This window comes from Podarcis gaigeae, assembly GCF_964106915.1.
Source record: "Podarcis gaigeae genome assembly, chromosome: 10".
Classification (NCBI taxonomy): domain Eukaryota; kingdom Metazoa; phylum Chordata; class Lepidosauria; order Squamata; family Lacertidae; genus Podarcis; species Podarcis gaigeae.
The window spans coordinates 50,072,009-50,088,606 of NC_139686.1; the positions used below are offsets into that span (position 1 = coordinate 50,072,009).

A 16,598-nucleotide genomic window follows, 5' to 3' on the forward strand; every position below is an offset into this window, starting at 1 on the left:
AAAATATTAAAAATACACAAACTGAACAAGTTCCACATATATGACAACAAGAGCTAAAATAAAGATACAAAAAACCCCCACAAAAGCAACAGCCCTCCCTGCAGCAAAACACCTCAGTCCAAGAGACTGTTCAGCAGCACCAGCTTTTGCAGCTGGAATCAGTCAGGGCCCTGCCCTCGCAGGCCAGGTGGCAAAAGGCCTGCAAGGCAGGGAGCGGGTCTTGCAGGACTCACAGCCAAGTTGCTCTTACAAACTTAGCAGTACCAGATGCCACCAAGCTTTTTGCAGGGCAGGGGGGAGAGCCAATTCAGTGCATAGAATTATTTAGGTATCACAAAAGTAAGAAACTATCCAATATGTTTCATATCACACCTACTTTTTCCTTCCAATGCACTGTCTACTCTGAACACTTGGTAGTTGTTTTTTGCAACTGTTTATGTGTGGGTGTAAGTATGTAAAAGTGTACAGTGGTACCTTGGTTCTCAAACGCCTTGGTACTCAAACAACTTGGAACCCAAACACTGCAAAACTGGAAGTAACTGTTCTGGCTTATGAACTTTTTTTGGAAGCTGAACGTGCTCCGTTTTGAGTGTTACGCTTCCGATCTGAGTGCTACACTTCCATTTTAAGTGTTACGCTGAGGTCTGTCTGTTTTTGCTGTTTATTTTGCATTTTTGTTTTTGCAGCTCTTTTTTTGTGACTGTGTGGAACCCAGTTCAGCTATTGATTGCTTGATTTTGTGACTACAGTGCATTGTTTACTGCTTTCATTTTATGGATCAAGGGTCTCATTAAATAGTAAAATTCATGTTAAATTGCTGTTTTAGGAGTTGTTTTTAAAAGTCTGGAATGGATTAATCCATTTTGCATTACTTTCCATGGGAAAGTGTGCCTTGGTTTTGGAATGCTTTGGTTTTGAAACGGACACACTACCACCTTTTCTCGGAACACACACCCCACACTCCTGTGCTTCAATGTGTTTGCTATTTAACCTCCTCCTCCTCCTTAAAGTACTAGCTATATCCCACTCTTCCTCCCTGGAGTTCAAAGGTCAAAATGCCATACATGGAGTTATTCTATTTTTCACATAAATAAAACAAGGTAGGTTAAGATAAATTATAGTGACTTCCCCGCACTTTACAGCTAGGCAGGGATGTGCCTGATGTTGTTCCTTTAAAAAGCGAAAGGACCCCTGTCAGTTAAGTCCAGTCGTGAACGACTCTGGGGTTGCGGCGCTCATCTCACTTTACTGGCTGAGGGAGCCGACGTCTGTCCGCAGACAGTTTTTCCGGGTCATGTGGCCAGCATGACTAAGCAGTGCATGGAAACGCCGTTTACCTTCATGCCAGAGCAGTACCTATTTATCTACTTGCACCTTAACGTGCTTTTGAACTGCTAGGTGGGCAGGAGCTGGGACCAACCAATGGGAGCTCACCCCGTCATGGGGATTCAAACCTGCCGAACTTCCGATCGGCAAGCCCATGTCTCAGTGGTTTATACCACAGCACCACCTGCATCCCGTTGTTGTTCCTTTACCAGCACACTATTCAAAAACACCACATTGGTCCTTATCTTTTCTAGGGTTGGGTTCAAGAATATGACTTTCTGCATTTATAAACGTAGTTCCGTGAATATAATGTTCTCAGTATTTTGGCACAGAAATGACCTTTTAGAACAATTAATTAAATGACAATGACTCATACTGTGAAGGATGAGAAACTAGGTAAAGGTCATCTTTTCCTTCTGAGCTGGAAAAGTACGTTCAGCAGAAGAGGTTATACTCTCAAAGGATAGGAGAAGAGGTTAAATTGCTCATCCTCCAGGGTGATGGAATAGTGGGCTGGGGACTATAACCTTCCATTACCAGGTTAAAAGTCGTTATTCCCTCCAGCAACTAGGTTAATACTGCAATTTCTTCAGGTGATAGAAGAGTAGGTTGTAAATGTCACCCACTGTGTTAAAACTTTTCTTTGACTTACTCCCTAGAAGAAAGAAAGAAAAGATTTACTCCTTTAAAGGAAAAAGGTTTAAGTGCAATTGTTTGGGATTCTGCAAAAGTTTGCTAGAGAGCCACTATAGGAATCTTTAACCTGTATGTGAACGTATATATGTTAAAAGTCATAATTTTCACACAGAGAGCAAATCACTAGTTATAAAATTATTGCAGAGTTTTCCTTGGTTGGAAAAAACAAACCAACACACACATATCCCTATTTTAAAACTGAACCACTCTCAATTGACTTATTACCTTAATTTTCTGATTGGGACTTGGCTTAGGAACAGGATTCGCCACGCTAATTTAGTCCTTTTGCTCTGTGTTTCAAACAAAGTAAGGATAGACGTATGGGGAACTATTTATGTGGCTTGATATAGACTCTGCTTAGATTGAAAATACCCGGAAATATGTAGGTAATAAATAAATACCGGAAAATACCCATTAGTGTATTGGAAGGATGTTAACCAAAAACCAATAATGAGCTTTGCTTGTGCTTCTAAGAAATGGAGACAAAAGAACATCTGCATTATTTTTGTCTTGCCCTTATCAGAGCTAAATCTTTAGAGTATATTTTGTGGGGAATATCTTTATGACCTCTGCTTCTCAGATTTGTTCATTTGCTAACTTATGAGATGTCAATGGACACGACACACACATTTTTACACCTATTTTCCCACAGTCACAAAAGCTAGAATCTTGTTTGTAAGAAAAGAACACTAGCATTGATGCTGAATTCCGCACGTGGTGCAAAAGTTCGTGCTTTCTTTCCTTCACCTTCTTCACTTGTGCAGATCAAGGAATATACATGCAGCAATGCTGAATCCTATCTCTTCAGTTCCACCATGGCTGCCCATCTCTACTCTGTGCATGTGAAATGCATTAAATTCAGCCCCACTGTATTTGCAGTAAACTAAAATATTCATTTCAGTCAATTAGCAGACACGGGATGTCTCTTGTTTTCATAAATATTCTCCCCTATGGCAAATGGAAGGCCCACACATGTCAATGCCATTATGTATAATACATGGAGTTTGAGACTGCAAGACGCCCAAGAAAGTATTGTCACAACAAACTACCCTATCCTTTCAGAACTACTGTCTCTACTAAAGCACCAAGTCAATTTCCTTTATGTATTAATAGTTAGGAAACATAAACATAACAGATGGCTACAGCAGAAGATTCGGTGGGGAGGGGGCGGGAACCTGTTGGGGGAAGAAACACCTCTCTGCCTTCAAACTAACTAGGTTGCTGTTGCAAGAACTGTAGCACCATTATTACATTATTACTGTTATTACTGTTGCTACTACCACAATTTGCAAGAGTTTGAAGTGGTACAAATGGATTTCCTACCCCAGTTATATGCAGCATTAGCTAATACAAGCAATGGCTATCTAATCAGGCTTCCTGCAAAAGTTACTCATGTCACTCTTCATATAGTACTAAATATATGGATTTCATAACAAATGACAATCTGTATCCACCCCCCCCCCAAACCTGGTGCTCTCCAGATGTTCCCAACTACAACAGCCATCATCCCTAACTGTAGGCCATGTTGGTTGGGCTCATGGGAATTGGTAGCAACCACATCTGAAGGGCATCAGGTTGGAGAAGATCTAGACACTGAAAACAGTGACAGGAAGTGGTTCTTATTTCGTAATAGACATGCATAGGAATGTGCTGCAAGTCCCACTGAGTCCAATGGGGCTTATTCCCAGGCAAGATAATTTTATTGGGGTGAAGCAGGGATAAAGCATTTTTAAGGAAATGTTTCAAAAGCTACATATTGTGAATCTGCCACAATATATGCATGAATCATTACTATACTGATGCAAATGCAAGAAACCAATGTCAGACTACAGAGTTATGCCAAGGTTCCATTTCTTTCCTTAATCAAGAATCATGTTTATATTTCCAAATTTCTTATATGTTTAGTTAAGTTTATGAACACTGACCTCCCCTTCTTTCTAAAAGCAGCACTGAACTCCTATTCCTTAGACATTTTCATTGTGGGAGGTAATGAACATCTTAGGATTTTATCAGCTTCTATTCCAGTTACCCCTTGAGCTTTTCTAGTTTGCAGAATTTACAGCCTATCGTGCCAAAATGTCTACAGAGAATTGGCAAAGTTCAAGATTTCTCTTTTAAAGCCACTGAAATTCTTCACTTGTGAAAACAACTTAACGTAATAGTCCTCCTTTCCCTCTCCAACGTTCCCAGAGTGTTATGATATGCAGATTTCACATCAGCAATGCATCTGCGGCTATTTGGATGGAAATAGAAAAGCTATGGAGCAAGACAACCTCAATGTAAACAAGCTGGAGCTGCTGGCAGTTGTGCATTTAACAAAATAAAATTGCATTCCCCACTGTATTTCCACTTATCAATTTTGACAGAAGACCGTTCTGGCTTCTCATATACAGAATTGAAAAGGACAAATCGCACTGGATGCCAATTTCCCCCAGAATTGATTTGGTTGTTATCTTACCAAAAAGAAGTGGAGAGTTATCTCTATTTCACATGGTACAGGTAAGACAAAGATCCAGGGATTTCTCCCTTCATAGTATATGTACCTTTTAATCCCCAACTCCCAATGCTTGTCTCATTGAATTTTCAGTGTCTCAATGATTCCAGCAAGCAATTTCTCAGACATCTTTATCCTGTTTTCAAACTCAGGTTACCAAGGTGGGGAGTAGAAGGAGCATGAAATCCAAACCCCCATTCATCCCTGGCCACTGAAATAATGAACCAGACCAAGGCAGTCTTCAGTCAGCTTTGCCAATGCTGTTCTGCAAGCTGGAAGGGCCTTAAGAGAAGTGAGTGGAGCTAATATTGATATGGGATTGTTGAACTGCGTATTAATAAAAATCCTGGAAAGATAATGTATGTCTGGCTTTTTTGTGTCAACTAAGAAATCTCCAAGGTCGCTTGAGATGCTTAAAAGAGTGCTAAAGTAAGTTGAGTAACAGAGAAGGGAATGAGCCAAATGCAGCTGGTCTCTCAACAGAGCAGATGGAGCAGCTCTGCAATCCCATCTCTTCCTTCTGCATCTATATACTTTTTCAGCATACTTAAGTCTTGAGCTTACACTGTCTCTGCAGATTCTTCGGGGAGTATGCCTCATAAGTAAGCTAAGAGGAAGAAACAATTTATTAAGGATTAAAGACTTCCTGGCTGCAGAAATCTCAGCAGCTGTCAGCACACCCTTCAGTAAGTTACAACTATTGTAACTACTTCAAAATCTTCTCTGTTTACTGGTTGCGTATTTCCAAACCCTTGCTGGAAAATGACGTCTTGATCAAAGCACGGTTTTCTTCACATAATAAGATGCTTCAGTTTATTAGGAGGATGTTTAAGCTCCCTCAAGAATGATGGGTCATCTAATTTTGACTAATATAAAACCAGCTTTTCTTTTCATACTTCACAGTTTCTACAAGCAAGAGGGGAGTCCCAGCTGATGTCAAGAACAGCTCTGCTGGATGAGGCAAATATCCATCTCACCCAGCACTAATTCTCACACTGGCTAACTTGATGCCTCTAGGAAGCCCACAAGTATGAGTTCAGCATTGTATTTTAATATTTTGTTGGAAGCTGCCCAGAGTGGCTGGGGAAACCCACCTATTATTATTATTATTATTATTATTATTATTATTATTATTATTATTATTATATCAGAGCAATAAGGCAAACCCACAAGTGAAGAAACTCAATAAACAACAACAGCAAGTGTGATGGTAGAAAACCAGCAGCAGTCTGGAGTTATCCAGTGTATTGTTCAGAATGGCACATGTATACTACTGTCTCCTGTAGTGTAGTGGTTAAGAGTGGTGGACTCATAATCTGGGGAACTGGGTTCGCATCTCCACTCCTCCAAATGCAGCTGCTGGGCGACCTTGGACTAGTCACACTTCTCTGAAGTCTCTCAGTCCCACTCACTTCACAGAGTGTTTGTTGTTTGGGAGGAAGGGAAAGGAGAATGTTAGCTGCTTTGAGACTCCTTAGGGTAGTGATAAAGCAGGATATGAAATCCAAACTCCTGGATGGAAATTGTGGGTGTGTGCTTGGTGCACACATCCAGGGGGACATGATAGCCACCTGATAGCTTGGTGCCATTCTAGAGGCCAGAACACCATAAGGGAAAACACATGTTTCAGAAACATTTGGGGAAAGTTGTCGTGCACAGGTGCTTATATGCTAGTGCTAAAAGCCTCTGAACCAAGATGAGTGACTTGGAATGCTTGGTGCTCTTAAAGGAGAACATAGATACAGTGGGCATAATGATAATTGGTTGAGCATGGTTATATCTGGACAAAAGCTCCATAGAAAGGGCATGAAAAAGCATACTGCATGTTGAAAAGGATGTTGATTCAAAATAACTAGAAATATGAAAAGGGGAAGCCCACAGCCAGATTCACTGTGGTTTAGGTTTAGTAAATTGATATTTAATAAATCACTTCAAAAAGTCCTGAGATGATTTACAATCACAGACTAAGGAAATGCATGCTCTGATCACAACAAAGAGGTAAATTTTCTAGATACTCTACGTGGCAATGCTCTAGAACAGTTGGTCATACTATCAACCAGAGGACAGGCAACCCTGGACCTAATCTTAAACGGTGTCCAAAGTGTTGCTGAACCGAATGACCATAGTATTATGAAACATAAATCATAACTGAACAATTGCCAAGGTAATTCAACAGAGTGACAATTGATATAAAAAAATAAGCTTCTGCAAAGTGAGGGGATTGGTAAACAGGAAGTTGAAAGGCAAAGTCAAGAGGGTCAAATCTCTTCAAAAACCACAATAATAGTTCAGCTTGAATGTATACCACAGTTCAGGAAAGGTACCACCAAGACCAAGACAATGCCAGCATGATAAATGAGCAGAGTCAAGGAAGCTATTAGAGACAATAAGGCTTCTTTCAGAAAATGGAAGTATTGTCCAAATGAGGGGAACAAAAAGAAACACAACCGTGGAAAAAGAAATACAAGTAAACAATAAGGAATGGGGGGAAAGAAATGGAAAAAAGGGAAAAATGTTTATTGAAAGCAACAACACTTATTAAACTAGTAGAAGCGGGAAACCAGCTAAGGTTGTATCTAACAAAGCTGTCCCATTGGTGCACAACAGGGCTCCCTCACCTGTGGTCCCCAAATCTGTTTTGGAGTAGATTTGGGAAATGCATGGGGAATGAGCTGAGAGAAGGGGGAGAGGAAGTCCTGCTGCACAGGCAGAGGTCCTTCCTGGAAAGCAGCCAATATAACAATTTTTAAAAGGCACCCAGGGTTAGGGCCACAGCTCAGTGGCAGATCATCTGGTTTGCATGCAGAAGGTTTTGGCTTTAATCCCTGGAAGGGCTGGGAGAGACTTCTGCTTGCAACCCTGGAAGGCTATGGGCAGTCAGTGTAGAGTCATAGATAATGCTAAGCTAAATGGATCAATGGTCTATCTCAGCACAAGGCACGCAAATGTAAGGGTTGCATTAAAATGAAGACTTTCACTCCAAGAGCTGTCCTTTTGTATATAATGATAATATTTAGTTTCACAGATGGTTGCTGTGGTTGCTGCCCCATCATTTCAGATTAACTGAATGTCAGCATGTCATAATTAGACTTCACCAGTTTCCCCCCGCATAATAGTGGAAGTCATAATTTAGTTTTGTTATGGGTTCATCCTCCTCCTCCTCCTATTACTATTGTATACTTTGCTGAGCAAACATCGCTGTTGCTTCTTTTGGCTCAAAAAGTAAGGGGAGAGATTTATTTATCGCATCATCATATTTTTCAGCAGATAGCCACCCAATCAAGATGCAGGCAATACAACAGATGTGCCGGCATATGTTCTGAGGAACATTCATCTAGCCATCAGAATACACAACTGCATTTTAAAAATTGCCACAGTTGCTGCAGTTCCACACATCTGAGCATTTGTTAGCTAAAACTCTGTGAAAACTATTTTGGCATGTTAATTAAAGTCAAGTTGCAGAGCAGAGCGCTTGCATGCTAGACATCTGTTGGAAATCTGCTTATTTGCCTGAATTGCAGTTTAGGGCTCTTGCATATGCCAAATGCTGATAAAACACCAGGCTAATGACCATTTCAATCTTTACTGCCTCTATGCAGAGGTCACTGAAAAATGTTTTCTATGTGGCAGAGGTCGGCATGGCAGTTCATATGATTTTTATAGCACTTGACAGGCTAGCTAACTGCTCAGGGCTAGCAGGAATCACTGTGGCACTGAATGGCCATGAATGAAGAAGGAGAAGGAGAAGGAGAAGGGGAAGGAGAAAACAGAAGGCAGTAACTGATGTGGCATTGCAGACACCAAGGAATAGTGTCTCCAGTACATGCAGCTAATCCAGTGATACCTGTAATGCAAGAATCTCCCCTTATTTTTATGCACAAACACCTGGAGTAAACCTCCCACTCACAATTCAATTGCTATGTGATCCCATGTTTACTGGAATTCACATGCCAGAAAAATTGGCTCCCTCTTGAACCAATTCAAAAGCCTCTTTTAAGGCAGACTGAAAATATGACTTTGAAATATGATGTGCATTTCTGAAACATTTCTTGAACAGTTGCGTGTTATGTAGAGAATACATGATGATGTGATGCATTAGCATCCATATAAACCTACAGAAGTGGATGATTTATATCAGCTCATTCACAAAAGGAGAGAAAATTGCAGGAACCTTCTGCATGGAAAAAACCACAAACGAATAAAAGGTAGCATAGCCATGCCAAACAACAAGCTCACTTTTCTTCATTTCCTTAGGGGTGGGGTGGGAGCCATAATGTGTGACATTAATGCATAAATTTTATTTATCTTCCAAGTGAAATGAGGAGTAGGCCTGTACTTGTTTTATGAAACAAAATGAAAATCACCAGCTTGATGTATTCCCTACTCTATTGTTAACACCAACAGGATGATTAGCGATAACATTGATAGATTTACCTATGTCAGCTTTGTGTCCTTTTTGCTTCCTCCCTAGTGATACCCCTGAGTTAGGGACACAATTGAAGTCCATAAATTGGGATATTCATTACCAGTGACAGCTACAGATGATGGCAATCTCATCTGCTCTGAATGCCAGCCTTTCCCCCCTAAATGATGAGCACTTCTAAATAGACGTAAAGATTAAGAATAAACCAGCATGACAGAAACTGACTTGATATCCTGATTCACCTCAGTGATCCACTTATGTCTAGATTAGATAACAAAAAAATAAAGAATAAAAAAAAAATACAAGGAAGTGTGATTTAGAGGTTAGAATAACTGATACGATATTGGCTTGCCATCCCGATTACCAACTTCCTCTATGACCTTAGACAGATAGTTTAACCAAGTTTGTCCATTTCTGGCCCACTTAAGACATGACTAATAATACACAAGTGCATTACAGCATGGCATTGCCCTCTCTTAATGTTTGTAAAATGCATTTGCGTTAAACAAAATGGGGGACAGATAAAGCTTTATCAGTACAGTACAGTACCAAGAACAATGAATACGTGTATTTATAGTCCCAATCAAGGTAATCCTATGAGCTGCTTCCTGGGCATAGCAGTCCATACCAACAGGCGCAAGGCCCTGAGAGCTGTTGTGAGCTGATGTTTCCCCTATGAGCAACATTGGTAGCTAGAGTATTGATGCACTGACATCAGTGATCACTATCATTCTCCCCTGCCACAATGGGAATATTTCCTCTTCCATTACAAACCAACAAGACATGCCCTTCCATGCCCAAAATGACCTCTTCTATTTGTTAAATGGGACACGCCAAAGCAGTTTTTGGGCAAAGCAGAGGGGCATGCAGGGGGAAGGAGGAATTTACTAAAATTGCATCACCCCATTTCACACGTGGGAGCATCCCATTGGTGTGGCTTTGCTTATCCATTGGATTCAACCCACTGTGTTTTCACCAGACAGCCCAATTCCCACACTCTCCCTGTACTCTCTATATAGATCCGTTTGTCCTCTATACTAGTCTTCTGTCCCTTCAAATGTTCCAGATATAATTGCAATGGAAAATTATAACCCTCTTCATGACTTTGACTGTTCTAGGCTATAACAAATATATCTTTTATTAGGACTGTGGTTAGAGAGCACAATATTTCTTCAAGGCCTTTATTTTAAATTATTTCTCGTGTCTGCTGAATTTGGAATCTGACTTTTACTTGCTCAGGGCTCCTTCTGATTTATATCAAGTTTTGGGCAGGGGAGGGGGGAATGACCTCAGCTGGATATAAAGGAAGGGACTGAAATTTTAACGACTACAAGCATAAATGTTTTCTACAGTGATCTACTGTACAGTTGTGATATTCGGGACTGCAGACAAACAGAGAAATCCTATAGTTTGGATCAAAGGCAGAGCTGGACAGTTTGTTCATCCCTGGAAACTTCATTGAAAATATAATTCAAAGACTTAAGGGTGAGCAACAGATGTTCTTTTCCAAGGTGCAGGCACACAGGCAATTAACGGATTCAAGATACAGGAAAGGAGAGTCCATCTAAATATCAGGAAGAACTTTCTGACAGGTTCTGAACTTTCTGCATAGCCCCATGCAGTGGCGGAGCTTCTTGCTCTGGCACCGGGGGGCGGAGAGCAGGCAGGGTGGGGCTGCCGCATGTCCCAGGGCATGGCGCACCGCCTGCAGGGGCGTGGTGCACATCCTGGGGGCAGAGCGTGCCACCTGCAGGGGCATGGTGCCCAGCATGGGCGGGGTGGGCAGCCGTGATGGCACCCTACCGGGATTGCGCTACTGGGGGCAGTGCGCTCCCCCCACACTCCTCTTCCTCTGCCAGTGGCCCCATGCTATATTATGCTACACAGTAGCTACAACTCAGCATTGCACATTTTAAAATAACAGATGAGGAATGGACACCATGGCACACAGCAACTGGCATTGTCAAGAGTCGGTTCCTACAATGGTTATTAGCTACCTTGCCCTTAAAATAATTGAGTTGTGTAAAGCGTGGCAAGCATAACCCCAAAGTGTGTGACAGGGTCTCTGAGCCTTATGTGTGACACCCTGATGCACAAAAAATCCAAAGAAAAAATTGTCAATGGCAAAAATTTCCAAAGTTAAATTCTGACCAGTATTCAGGGGAAAGGTCATGTTAGGTGCAAAAGGTCAAACACATGAGGTTAAATTGATTGAAAGAAGTTCATCTTTGGAGCAAGAAAGTTCAATCGGGGGTGGGGTGTTCCAATAGTTCATTAAAACTTAGTTTCAGATTTAAGAACTAAGATTCAAATGTGGCCCACTAATAAATAAAAAATGGACTTTAGCACTGCTACAGTAAGTTCTTTCAGCAAAAAATTAGTGTGTGTGGTGTAGAAATGCATAGCTTTTAAGCATGCACGAAACATAGCCACACTTACAAAACTAATAGTAATATTTGCAAAGGGTTGGCTAGAGGCTATCAGAGCTCTGAAGGGAGCTGTTATATGCTATCAGTTTAGTAATCCTTGTGTTTAAAAAGTCCCTAAATATGGCTTTACAAGATAGACAAATCTGTTTTGGTCTAGTGGGCAAATAAGCCATGTGTTGAAAAGACTCTAAATATGCATTCACAAGATAGACAGATCTGTTACAGTCTATTGGGTCCATCATTGGCTTTTTGAAAGGCCCTAAATACTTACATAGAACATATTCTTGCTAGACCACCAACAAAAAAATGAAGGGGAATTCGGGAGGGGTTGAATAAATCTGGAAATATCTAATTTTGCAGTTAACTCCGCCATCACGAATACCTTATTTGAATGAGACAATTTGCTTGTTTCGTGTGATACATTTGTGAGCAGTTTTGGGTTGTTCTGGAAGCCTCCCTTGCACCCCGTTATTCTGTTCTAACCTGCATTAAATCTCCAATCAGAAAGTGAAACCTGAGACCACAGGGAGGGCATGTCTGCATAAGGTATGCCCTGTGCGCTGACAAAAGTATATAGTCTTCAGACCATTCACTGCCTACAAGACATGTAGCATCTAATTTCAGTATGCCCCCAACCTCTGACTTTTTTGCATCACTGCTGATATAGCTTTGATCACTGGAAGTCCCCAGGAGAATTTAGGTGCAGGGCACTCCACTATGCCATATGACTCAGACTTTTTCTCATATTTCCATCTTGCATGTAGACGTGAGTTTGATCCAGTTTTACCACGGATCCCAAGAGACTTTAGATCAGGCTGATAGCAGATAACACAGTGGTGACTCATAGTGTGGTATGTGTGCAAAGCTGTGCGAATAAAATGTTGCCTCCTTATTATCATAACCGAGATTATTTTTAACACGAAGCCAAGTAGAGTGGCTTTGTTCCATCCTATGCCACAGGAATTGCCTTTCCTATCCGGATCTGACAGAATGGAGACTGTCCACTTCTTCGGGAACATATCTTTCTTCTTGTTGCAAACCAGACAGCTCCTTTCCTATTTAAATTTCATGTGAAACACGCTCTATTTTAGTCAATCAGTAGGTTTGCCTTGGGCTACTGAATCATAGCTGACAGCAAATTAATGACTAGGAAGGTGTGATTAGTAGATATTACCGACTACTGAACACCTACCTGCTCATTTACCACTGTCATAATACTTATACTGGCTATTATTATCGATTAATAATAGTCATGAAGAGGACATGATTCTGCGGTGCTAATCTCTTTATATATACACATACAATCAGACTGCATTTTAGTATTTGTAACATTCCCATCACACAAATAATTGTATTACACATAAGCTTTCACACAACCACGTACTCAGTAAACACGCTAGTATATTAACCAGGAATTTAGTAGCTTTTTCTTGATCTTTGCAAGACTAGTTTTTTTTTGGGGGGGGGGGTGGGGGGAATGAATTTTCTTACCAATCCCTCAATGATTTATTAGAACAGTGCAAATAAATTTTATCCTGGGTAAACTTGGTGAGCCAACATTATTTCATTTTCCTTTGTCCTATGGGAAGAATTGCAGACTTCACTAGCCTTGTCTCAATAATGGGGGGAGGGGTGGCATTAAAGATCCCCATTTGCCTTTTTGTCAAAGCTTCAACTACTCTGTTTAGTTTCCAAATATCAAGCAAGGTTTCATTACATGTCCTGAAGGCAGACCAAATATAATAAAGACAAACAGGGTTTTTTGTGGCCGTTTTTTAATCCCAAGTGCTATTGAATGGAAGCTATCTAATGAAAAAAAAAAATCTGTTTGCAACTTAAAACCCATACAAAGCCTGAACATAATATATTCCTAAAAGGGTACACTTGGTCTTTTGTCACTATGCTAAAATAAAGGTAAACATCTAATGGCTGTCAAATAAAGAGAACCTTTAGATTTTGAAATGAAAATCTAACAAAGGACCAACATTTCTAAAAGTGTGCTATTATTTGGGGAAATCACAGTTTTTCAATAGCCTCTCAACAGATAGAATAAATACACAATAGATAAGATACTCATGGCACTACATACAATTTGTTCTCATTGTACTCCATTCGGGAATCATAATGTAAAAGAAATAGACAAAGAATCTCTCATTTTACAGCATGGGCCTTGATCTGCAAAGTCCAGGTTCCACGATCCTACAAGATCAAGCTAGGGAAACAGCAGAACGTTTCTGCCTTTCCTCCCTTTGAAAATGAGCAATTAGACCTTTCTAATGCACTCATAGGAAAGGACGCAGCATAAAACTAGCACAGCTTAACAATTTGACATGAGAACCATGTGGCACATTTAATCAGCCTTGTGAACCCACAATGTGATGCCCATCAATGTTCTGCTTTCATTCATACTGTTCCAGACCCAGGTGCATATCTGACTGAGACATTGTACAGGTGTGACGGAGGCCAGAGTGAGCTTTGCTATTTTATTTTAAATTGTGTCTTTCGAAGGCATTTGACTGCAGCTGTGCAAATGCTATACTGTAAAGGGGATGGGGTGGGGAGCTGTACCAATGGTCTTACCTCGTATTCAAAGTCCTCGGTTCTATCTACATCTGCAGGCAGACTGGAAAGGTATTCATTACCTTCGTAAAATTCATGTTCAACTGGATGAAGAGAATGGCAGCTATGTGGAACAACACAGAACAAAAAGAGCAGGTCAGGCACTTAAAACCAGATTTTTAAAATTTTTGAAGTCCTCAAAAACCCCAGCTCTGTAACTTAAAATAAAAATAAAAATTGTACAGCATATTATTTAGAAGAGCCTGTGATTTGAAATAGACCCATGAAGATCTTCAGGCTGTCCGAAGCCCTTAAAATAGGCTGGACAGAAATGATACAGCAAACTGTAGTGTTGCTTCAAACACAGAGATATTCAAACAGTTTGGGCAAATCTTTGATCGAATGCATTCGAAACAGAATTATTGGAGACACCCATAATATTCTAGGCATTCAGGGAGGCAGCTCTGGCTTGAGATCACCATTTCTGCCTTGAAAACAAAGATGCAACAAAATAGAGCAGAAATCCCAGAAGTCACTGATACAGGGTGGTACCTGAGAACAGAGAAAGCCAACAGCCTAGTCTGAGATTGGCCTGAATACACAAGGGGTTAAAAGCAGTAAAAGCACATAGGCACACAGGTAAAATTCACCCTGGTGTCCCCAGGCATGAGGCTCCCTCTCAGACCTTTGTACATTGATGACACAGGGTTCTTGATCAAGCAGACTTCCAACCACCTCTAGTCCATTACAAAGCTTTGCAATAAGCTCTACACACATTTGGATGCTCAAGCTTAGGCCAAACACTTGAACAGGACTAAAGCCTGCATTGTAGTGGATGTTTTATTTTTCTCAGTAGAATAGTTCCAAACTCATGTGCAGAACCTAGAAACACACAGGTCTGCATAAGAAGAGCCCTACTAGATCAGTTCAAAGGTTCACCAGTTCTAGCAACCTGTTCTCCACGCTGGCTAAGAAGATGCTTTGGTGCATGAGACAAGAGCCTCTTCTGTGTCCTAATGCAGCTGTATTCAGCCCCGCCACACACCACACCTGAAAAACCTGTTCTCCATAAATTTGTCTGATCCACAATGGATTATGGGTTTCCAAGTCATTACAGGGCACTTTTCTTAAGATTTTATTTATTTGAATAATTCCAATACTGCTTTATTTTTTAAAAAATACCGGTAAATAAAGTGGTTTACAACCTGAATTAAAGCATCACATAAAGCATTACAAAATGTCAAAATAAAACATTGCAGTTGAAGATGGGGGCTGCAGCCCCCTGTCCATGGATCTCCTAGTTTACTGAAATCAATGAACTTCAGAACAGCCAGCTTCTGCCTAGGAGTTCCAGTCTTGTTTTGGTAGTGATCATTTGTTGCATTGGTTCTCAATGCTGCAGAAACAAATCCTACATCATACCTGTCAGAAAGCAGGAAGGGGCAGATATCCGGTACTGGAGGTGTGGTTGGTCTTAGCTTGGCCAGAGCCATGATGTGCTCGAATGTAATATCTGTCTGTGTGCAAGCATCCATGAGCCGAACATCCTGTGAGCTCCCAGGTGTTTTGATGAGAGGTGCTCTCCGAAGGACCTGGACTACAATGGGCTCTTTTGCATTCCGAAAAGCCTCCACGGCCTCTTCATGGGTGGCTTTGGAAAGATCCTTCCCATTGACCTAAGACAAAACAAATGTCACCCAGCTTAGCATTAAAGAAAGGATATCAGAAGCAGAATGGTGTGATTTATCTAATCTTTTATCAACGTTTATATAATCTTTAACCATAACTCTTCTGTGACGCCAAAGCAAGACGGAAGACAAGTGTTAGATAGCAAACAAAATCCTGTTACGGCTTTTCTATAATATATAGAGCGACTCCCAAATATTATTCTCCTGGAAATAGAAAGAAGCAGAGAAAATAAAAAGTACATGTTTGTTGCATCCTTTAAAAAATACATCTAGGGAAAAGAATGTAAGAGAAATGGATGATCCACCCTGCCTTGTATATTAGTGATTTACAGTTAAAGGGTGGAAATGAGCATTGCATGAGTTGACATCAGCTCAGGCAACAGGATTTCATCTTCCTCTCTATCTCCTTGCAGCACCCATGCCCCAAAATCTGCTCTAGAGGGTCCCCTCCAGGGGCTGCAGGGAGAATATAGGAAATGTACATACAGTATTAGATACAATCCAAGATAACAGATATACGTACATACTTGGGTATATAAGAAGCAAGCTGCAGCAGCAACAGCGGCAGCCAGATTATTAGTGGCAAAAAATTGGAAAAGAGGAAAAACACCACAAATATCAGAATGGAGAGCTAAAATCTGTGAATTCGCCGAGATGGCAAAATTAACAGCAAGAATTAGGGGCTGCTCCAATCAAAAACTTAACAAAGAGTGGGAGTGCGTAAAGGAATATATAGAAAGATTAAGTTTTAGAGCTTAAATTTAATATGCAATAGGCAAACCATGCAAGGAGACAAAACATTACTATAATATATATGGAATAATAAATATAAATTTTGGTTAACACGACGAGGAATAATATTGTGTAAAGAAGATCACACATGGGTGAAGGGAAGTAATGGGTATGGGGGGAAGGAGGTATTGGGGTACATCTGGAAAATTGTTAAGGATATATATGTGACTTAAGAGGTTAAAATGATGGAG

At 40.6% G+C, this 16,598-nt stretch overlaps 1 protein-coding gene across 2 annotated transcripts in view; it reads right to left on the reverse strand.

Annotated features, from left to right (window-relative positions):
* PDZRN4 (PDZ domain containing ring finger 4) overlaps positions 1-16,598 on the reverse strand; it is a 221,645-nt gene that overhangs the window by 23,251 nt on the left and 181,796 nt on the right. For both annotated transcript variants that reach the window (XM_083699098.1, XM_083699099.1), the window contains 2 exons: positions 15,350-15,603; positions 13,949-14,051 (listed from right to left, as the gene is read on the reverse strand). In XM_083699098.1, the coding sequence (XP_083555224.1) occupies positions 13,949-14,051; positions 15,350-15,603 (357 nt within the window). The remainder of the gene's footprint in view (positions 1-13,948; positions 14,052-15,349; positions 15,604-16,598) is intronic.